We start from the raw sequence: 9,081 nt of genomic DNA on the forward strand, positions 1-9,081 counted from the left end.
TTCCTGACATGCTTAATTTTATATTGCTTATAATGAGTCATTCATTTAAAAGGAACCCCTGGGCTATTCATACACTTCATAAGTCAGGCCTGTCTCATTAAAATGGAATAGTAAAACATTGAGTAAAATGACTGTAAAACATGAGACAGATATGCTAAATTGATACTTTTAAAAGAATATTTAGAATACACAACTTTCTGTCAGAACAAGTACAGTAAACTATAATAGCGCATGATATTATCCAAATCCAAATTAGTGTTTGATTGTTGGATACCATGTGAATAAAACTGGCTACAGATTAAAAACATTTTGGACAGACACACTGTCAAACTGATATTCTCTGCTGACACAATGAGTGCTTGCAATTTTCACAGAGGCCATTGTTTTGTTTATCAAGCTCTGAAGCTTTTCACACATTGTTTGCATCAAGTATATTCTCTCCTAAATCATTAAAATTGTGTTAATCAGATTGCATGTTTTGTCACAAAATGTAAGATCTGAGTTGAGTGAAATCAGTTCATACAAGTGTGAATTGATAGGTTAACATCTTATGAATGGCAATGAATTCATAAGTAGCCTACATACTAAATTAGTTACTGATTCGCAAGTCATGTATCTATCCTCAAACTGTCCTAAAATCATAGCGCGTTTACAGGGCCAGCTATTGTAAGACGACTGAACACTGGTTGTCAAAGGTTTAAATGAACATCAATAAGAAGGCATCAAGACAAGGAGCAGCCGGTAGGATCCGGACAGTAAATCAAGCAACCCACGTTAACCACGTGATGACGCATGACCTCTACGGCGCTCGTGATTGGCTGAGCCTACAGGCAGGTACTGACAAGTGAAGCCGTTGCTACACATAAACAACAGAGTACTTGTGTATAGTGCTCACTGAACCATAAACTGTAACGAGTCTTTGTTACAACATATCCGGCATGAGGTGAGGAGAGTTTTTAAGTATTACATTTGTTTAAACTGATGCCAGATGAGGTTTAAAGTTTTACGCCGCGTGTGCTGTGCTTCGTCGACAATGTTTGTTATCTGAGTGAGTCGTTAAAATGAATTTCTAGCTATGACTAACTATCGTGTTCACTAAATTAGCTGCATACTTTATCAGTATTATTGTTTAATACACGTACTTTGAAGTTGTTCTAAGTGTATGTACTGTGCTATAAATAAAGTTCCCTTGCTTTATTGAAGCATTAATAAGTCCGTGTCTCCTAAGTTACCATTTCTTCATGCCTAACGGCTTCAACTACAGTTCAGTCAGTTTTTCCTTTTTTCCGTTGACTCTGTTATCTGCACTGCGGTGTTGTGAAAGTTGCACTGTTTGTAGGAAGTAGATTATGACATTGTGCCTTGTTGTTGGGACACTGTATGTTCTTGGGGTTGTTATTGCTAGAGACGGGACGTTTTCATCATACTGCAGCACTTTTTCCATTTAAATAGTCTCCTGCAATGTTTTATAATAATTTAGAGTCTATCTTCATAGATCTGTTTCATCAATCAATCAATCAAATTTTATTTGTATAGCACATTTCATAGTGTAGTTCAAAGTGCTTTACAGTTAGTTGATTGACAAGCTGATAATAAGACAAATGACGAAATTTAAAAAAGAGGGGAAAAATAACAATAATATTAATTTTAAAAAGGAGTAAAACAAAGAACAAATTAAAGACAAAACTGGAGACCAGTGCACGCAAGAGAAAATAGAAATGATAAACATGCTTAAAACATTTAAATAAAATATGTGGAAATAAATATGTAAAATAAGAGAGAATAAGAGGAAAGGTTTATTAAAAGTTTGAGTAAAAAAATGGTTAACATAGATTAAAAAGACAAAAGAAAAGTAAAATAGAAGATGAAGTTTGATAAAAGCTGGACTAAAATTAGGTTAAGAAAGAGGCTAAAAGACTAAAGATATATAGACAAATGAAATTGACTTGAGATAATGACATTGCTGGTTGAAGGGTTTTCTCTTTGTTGCTGATAAGTTGTCAAACTGTCATCGATACCAGTCATTTCCTCCAGCTCAAACCACAACCTGTTTACCTCTTTCCTGTGTGAGTCAGTGAGCATGATCAGTGAGCTTTGTTTCTACAGTTTGAAGGTTAATGCATTAATTCTCTACAGACACAAATGATGTTTTTTCTTTAATTCTGCACTTGTGTGATGTTATTTTAATGGTTGTTGCAAATACCTTGAAATGTTGGTTATTTTGATGTTCAGTAGTTCTGGATAAAAGCAGCTACTTATTGTCTATTCTGTTATTCTTTTTCAGATCAGAGATGAGGCTCAGATCTCTTTTTCTGCTCTCTCTGGCAGCAGCCCTGTCCTCTGCCTTTGTGATTTCACCTCCGTAAGTACAGAAAAATCATATAGTGGGAAAGAAGAAAATTGCGTGCTTCCCTCTTTGTCAGGCTATGTAAATAATACACAAGATGCATCCATCGAAAGTTTAGTGTATGTGTGTGTGTGTGTGTGTGTGTGTGTGTGGTGTGTGGTGTGTGTGTGTGTGTGTGTGTGTGTGTGTGTGTGTGTGTGTGTGTGTGTGTGTGTGTGTTTCAGACACATGTGGACCAAGCTGATCCTGACCCACCACTGGCCCACCACCTTCTGTAGTGTGAGTTTTTTTCTGCCATTAGCTTTTGTTTTTATTTTACTTTTTTAACAAGGTATTATTCATCTTCCACAAACAATTTGACATAATACTAATAATACTAGTAAAATAATAATAATGATAATAATAATAACAATAATAACATGGCTCCTCCATTCCATTACTCATCCCATGTAAGCCATGCTAGTTAGTAAGCATGCACAATATCAGAATGCATGAACTGGTTAACCTAAATGGGATGCACCTTTGCCTTTGCTTTTCCTAATATGACAAGTTATACAATTATTTTGACCTGATTCAGATTTGGCTCTAATCACACACCCTTCAATGACTATTTATTTGTAGGATGAAAAGAGTTTTTAACTTCACATGTGTGATCATGATAAACAAACCTGTGGTGGATTTTTCAGCTTTCAGTTTCACGCTCATCTCTAAAGCCTCATCAGTCAGTGTGGGGAAGCCTCTGTGTATTTTTATATGCAGCGTTCTTTGTCCTGCATTGACCTCATGTCTCTGCCCAGCCAGAGTATTATGTCTGTGTCTGATTTGGTCAATTCCCGCACCAGTAAAGATGAATATAACCCAGCAGAAAAGCCGGTTAGCAATGGATATAAACAAGATCTGTCTGAGTGAACATTTAAATCTATTTCTAAAGAAGAAAGAAATAATTAGCTTAGGTTTACATTAAGGGTTATCCTATTGTATGTTGAGAACAGTGTGAATATATAAAGTTTTTCCAACAATTATTGTTGAATAACATGATATCCCATTTTAAGACTTACCTGTATATGTTTTCAGAATGTTTACTAATGATCTGTTTCAGCGTTTAATGTTTATCATGTGATGTCTCAGTCATGAGACTGGCGGTGTGTCTTGGCTTGATTAAGCAATCCTTTCTAACAGGAACATGCTGTAAGACGCAGAACACACATCCCTTATTTGTGCTTTTTGACCACACTTTTATGCTGTCCTAAGAGACTCCTTGGTGGTTCAGACTTATGTGGTTTTGTATCATATGCTTGACTGTGTGACAATATGTGGTACTGGTATGGCTTCCTTTCTCATAGCCGATTTCTAGTTTCTTGATGTGGGCACGTCTAAATGTCTTATCATTTTCCCACGAGACCATGTGGTATTACTGCAGTTCCTCTTTCCACTCAACATTATGTCTGTCCTCAGCAGAAAAAAGGAGAACTGTGTTCATTTAGTGCTTGGCAATGTATCATTAAAATTGTTGTTCTATTCCTTATTTGCATGAGACACTATTTTCTAGTTACAGCTTCTAAAATTAAGTTTTTGCATTCTGTTTCCACTTATATTTAACGTAATGTTTGTTGTTTTTGGTCACAAAAATAACCAACTGAAATATTAATCTGTATTAAAAATAACCATTAGTTGCAGCCACAACAGTTACTACTTTGTTCTGACTATTTATTCTTCTATATATTTCAAGTTGTAACAGATTTTTGGTTTGCTCCTCAATAAGACACTGCTACTTGAGTGTGCTGTGTTATAAGTGTCCAATTATTATCAATCATTTCAGATGGAGCACTGTCATCCCAACATTAGCTACTGGACACTACATGGATTGTGGTAAGTGTGTGTTTGGTGTGTGTTCTGTTCTGTATCAGTATGGTGAATGTTTTTATTGCATCCTAAATACTGAATATACAGAATGATTATATGATCCAGCTCAGACCTTGAAAAGTGGATGTTTTACACATTTGCCACAAGCCTACTTAGCATGTTGTAACACAGAACACACTACTTTTTTACCACACTTTTAAGCTGTCCTATGAGACTCTTCTGTTCAGATCTATAGATGTAAATGTTTTCTGATTAGTTGCTTTGTGATTGAAATAGCTTCCTTTTTCATAGCCAATTTCTATTTCCTTGATTTTGGCATGTCTAAATGTCTCCCATGAAAACGTCTCCCACGACAACATGGTATTATTGCAGTCCCTCTTTCCACTCGTTATGTCTTTCCTCAGCAGACAAAGGCAGATATTTGTTCATTTGTACTGAAAGACTATATGAAGCACATCCAGTTGTACATCGTTGTTTATGTGTATTGTAAGGTGACCTTGAGTGCCCTGAGAGACGCCTTAAATAAAATGTATTATTATTATTGTTTAGGTGAAGCAATTAATGTTAAATTGTGAGTATTAGCAGGTATTAAGTGATATATCTAATAGTTTGAATGTTTCTCTTTTTCAGGCCAGATAAAGGGATTCTTTGCAATTCATCATGGCATTTCGACCCTTCTGAAATAGAGGTATAACACTGTTCAGACTAAATGAGTCTTTATAATTAGGACCAAAATTCAAAGACATTTCTGTTAAGTTAGATCAACAGTAGTTTAGTAAGTGAACACTGGTTGAAGATAGTGACACCAATGAGAAAGCAACTCTCAGTAAAAAGAAGAAACATGAGGATACGTCCCTCCTCGGAAAAGCAGTTATTTTTATCTAGAGCAAACAAAACCAAGAAAAACTAACATAAGGCATATAAGAATTTTGGAGGATATATGAAAGATTATCACTTGGGATGTAGTAGACCAGCTATCGATAGATAAAACAAATGTGTTTGTCTTTGTGTGTTTTCAGGACCTGCTGCCAGACATGGAGAAGAGTTGGCCTGACTTACTTAACCCCGCTTCTGTTGAATTCTGGTATTTCAACAGTCAATCCTCTAATTTTCTTGTTGTCAATCTCTCTGTGACTAATGGCATGCAGCATCATGCATTTAAGACCTCACTTTTATAGACTGCAGTTGCTGACACTACAGCTGAGGCAAGGGGAAAGATATTTAGATCCTTGACCTTTATATTCTATGGCATAATGGGCATGGTTTGTTGTGGAGTAGCTATTCATTCCCTGTGTTTTGATCAGTGGAGCCACTCCATGAAATCAGTCATTAAATTGAGATTTATCATTATCATATACGTAGTGTATTCTTCACCTCCATTTTTACAGGATGATAGTTAAACCGATTGTCCTTGTTTGTCTGTTTCAACAGGAAGTATGAGTGGCACAAACATGGCACATGTGCAGCCAAAGCAGCCACTCTGAACAGTCAACATAAATACTTCAGCAAGGCACTGGAGCTATACCATAAAGTGGACTTGGATAGGTACAGGACATGTACACATTGACACCAACACATATTCATACAACCTTTTTCTCTGAAACATTTTCTCATCTAGTTCCCAGTATTGTTTTGGTGTTCCTGTTTACCAGCCTGCATGTTTTCAGTCCATACACCTGGGGAGTATTCCAGAAAGCGGGTTATGTGTAAAACAGAGTAAGTTAACCCTGAGATGAGGGAAACTCTGTGTTATCCATTCCAGAAAGAGAGGTAACTGAAACTCTGAGTCAGTCACCATGGTAACGGACTCTGTGAACATAACCTGCTCGCTGGCAGGTTTTCTATCAGAAACCCTGAGCTTCTACCTGTCTACTCCCACCTTAAGTAAGCTGCCAGACATAGATGGTCCGTTTCTTCGCAATCTGATAGATATCAAGGCAGAATTAATTCTCATTGCCTTATGTCAGGAGATGTATTCAGGGCTCAATTGGTTGTGTTTTCATTCCGAGATGAATATCTGTTAGAACGGTATCACTGTTCATTACACTCAATCATTTCTTAACATTCTCCGGCCATATCTGCCTTCTTGTTAATCTTAGTTTTAGGAAGTATTTTATTTAATATTCATGTAGTACACATCTCACATTTTAGTCTTAAAATCAATGACTCCAATATGTATAATAAGTAAAATTGTGTTAAAGTAGTGTAAAATGTTAATCTACTAAGCAGGATATTAGAAGAGAGGACATATGTGTTAAACAGCTTTCTGTTGGTGGTTTAAATTACTACATGTTGAAATAGCCACTGAATGAATATTTACTTAGTTTAATAGCCTATGTCAACTATGAATAAAATAAAAGCGAGGTACAATCATAGCCCAGCAAAATGTGCCTTACTTTTCTGAACTCAGAGTTCAGGGTTAGACTCAGAGTTTGTTGAACCTCCTACCTGGAATACCCCCGAGTTCACTGAAACTTGGATACCTTTTTATATTCATATTATGAGTCACTCGTGACAAAAGCATCAAATGAATGACTGAAAATCTGTTTCTGTTATTGTAGCATCCTGAAGAAGTTTGACATCATCCCTTCAGACAAATACTACAAAGTAAGTCTATTTATATAATTCATGTTTTACAGCTGTCACAGCTGTAAAACACACACTGAACAGAAGCTGAAAATAAGAGCCAACTTGGTCAATAGTGTCTTTATGAATATCAGTCTTAAAATCCAAATCTGACCAATGTTTTTTACATTTTATATTCTCTCCACCATAACAATATAATCCTGAGATGAAAGTGCCTTGTTATGATAAGGTAACAGTTATAACCTCTCATCTCTCTACGCACTATGTGTCTTATGTAGTTTTCACAAATTGAAGGAGTCATAGAAAACTTCTATGGTGTCAAACCCAAGATCCAATGTGTCCATCCATCAAAGGTATGACCCTCTTTTTTTCATATTTTTTTCTATACCATCTATGTGTCTATGTATGTGTATGTAAATATATATATATAGATAGATAGATAGATAGATAGATAGATAGATAGATAGATATATATGTGTATATGTGTGTTTCAATTGTGTTTTTTGTGTTTGACAGAATGCTGATTTCCAGATTTTGGGACAGATTGAGATCTGTTTCCACCCTGACTTCACCCTCCTGGACTGTGAGAAAGAGTTCACACTGGAAACCATTTCTAAGGCAGACTGGGACATTCTCAACCTCATGGGTGTTGACAAGCCATCTGGGTTTAGTGTGTGTGACCATGACACGCCAGTTTACTACCCACCTCTGCACACTACAACCTTAACCTACTAATGCACATATACATAAAGGTACAGAAACAAATGCATTCTGTCTTTACTTCAGTCAGTTGTACTGTAATTCAGCACACACACAGACATTTCTAACTTACTATAATACTTTTCTCTGGCTCCACATCATATCACATCATACCCTTTAATAATAATAATCATATATGTCAGAAATAGCATCATACAATCAAATTTTGAAATGTTGGATTCAAATTCTGGCCGTTACAGGTTTGTAAAAAAAAAAAAAAAAAAATCACCTTTAAGTGCATTGTGTTTTTTATATCCTACAAAAAAAGCAGGATACAGAAACTCCACTGCTGTATAGTACTTTAATGAAATTATGTCCTTTGCTGACCCTTTCTAGTAGATGAATCTGATAGTGCACAGCAGGTTTTTTCCATTGCCCAACACGAGGCATCATGGCAGGTTGAGGTCAGTCTTTGCACTCTGTCTTTTGATGGTGTTAGCAAACAAGTGAAGCCTTTGTATGTGTATCTGTGTTGTATCTTCAGGGTACTCTTCATGTTATTGAATGTGTTCATGTCAACCCCAAGTGTGCATCTTGTGAGTCTGTTGCACATATTTTATACTACTTTGTGTCCTTATGTTCCACCTATTCTCTTTGTAGACTTAAACTATGGTTGAGTTTATACAGAACAGGAAATGCTTCAATTTTCATCTATGTCCTTTACATTCAGTAGATGTGAAGCAGATAACTCACTGTGCTTTGTTTCTCAAGGATGTAGCAAATGCTTTTTTGATCAACACTATTTAATCATTCACTAAAAGATTAGGCTTTTTTATCAAAATGATGACTTGTGATGAACTGTTTGCTGCTGTTTTTGTGTACATTTAAATCAATTTACTGTTAATTGGAAGGTCAATGAGGTTATTATTGCAGCTACAATTGAGTGCTGTGGTGTATTTTTTTGTTTTGTTTCATTTTTTAATGTCAATAAAGCATTCAATTCAAGTCAGTGTGTCCTCTAGTCATCAGTGGATTATGTAACCTGCAATATTGATAAAGTGTATCTATTTGCATTTTTAATGTAATTGTAGTGTATTTGAAAGTGAATTGGACCTATAAATAGCTCTTGGTGAATAAATATAGGACCATTTCACCCAAACATTGTTCTAAGGATGGATTTAACCATAGATGGTGTTGTATAATAGTGTGGCAATAGTGCTGTCTTTCTGTCCGTCCAGATCTACTGTATGAATATTAATGTTGTGATCTCCTTACAGAGTCATAATCCTGTCTGGACAAAGACACCAGTCCATAATCCTGAATCTCCTCCCACAGCACAGCACAGCAGATTGACTAAACACATCTGATTACATTTTCATAGTGCTAAAATGCCCTGTAACTATGTGCCAGCTATACTCTAAATGTGGTCCAAATCCTGTTAAACACACAAAAACAGCTCCATGAGCTCTCTTTTTAGTGATGTTCCAAGTTTAGGGATCACAGTTTGAGCATCTGAGAATGTGAAACCATTTGAATTAATAAAGCTGAGGTCAGCTTGGACACTTGACTCAGGTAGAGAAGCAGTC

General features: G+C 36.0%; 1 protein-coding gene across 1 annotated transcript; it reads left to right on the forward strand.

Moving 5' to 3' along the window:
- Window positions 1–823: 823 nt before the first annotated feature.
- On the forward strand, window positions 824–8,500 carry rnaset2 (ribonuclease T2). Its single transcript, XM_053322425.1, has 10 exons — window positions 824–943; window positions 2,285–2,362; window positions 2,572–2,626; window positions 4,167–4,216; window positions 4,841–4,898; window positions 5,230–5,294; window positions 5,642–5,755; window positions 6,772–6,817; window positions 7,075–7,149; window positions 7,313–8,500. Exons 1-10 carry the CDS (start codon window positions 939–941, stop codon window positions 7,529–7,531), a joined length of 765 nt encoding a protein of 254 aa, XP_053178400.1. The 5' UTR covers window positions 824–938; the 3' UTR covers window positions 7,532–8,500.
- Window positions 8,501–9,081: the final 581 nt, after the last annotated feature.

Source organism: Scomber japonicus, chromosome 1 (genome assembly GCF_027409825.1).
Source record: "Scomber japonicus isolate fScoJap1 chromosome 1, fScoJap1.pri, whole genome shotgun sequence".
NCBI lineage: Eukaryota > Metazoa > Chordata > Actinopteri > Scombriformes > Scombridae > Scomber > Scomber japonicus.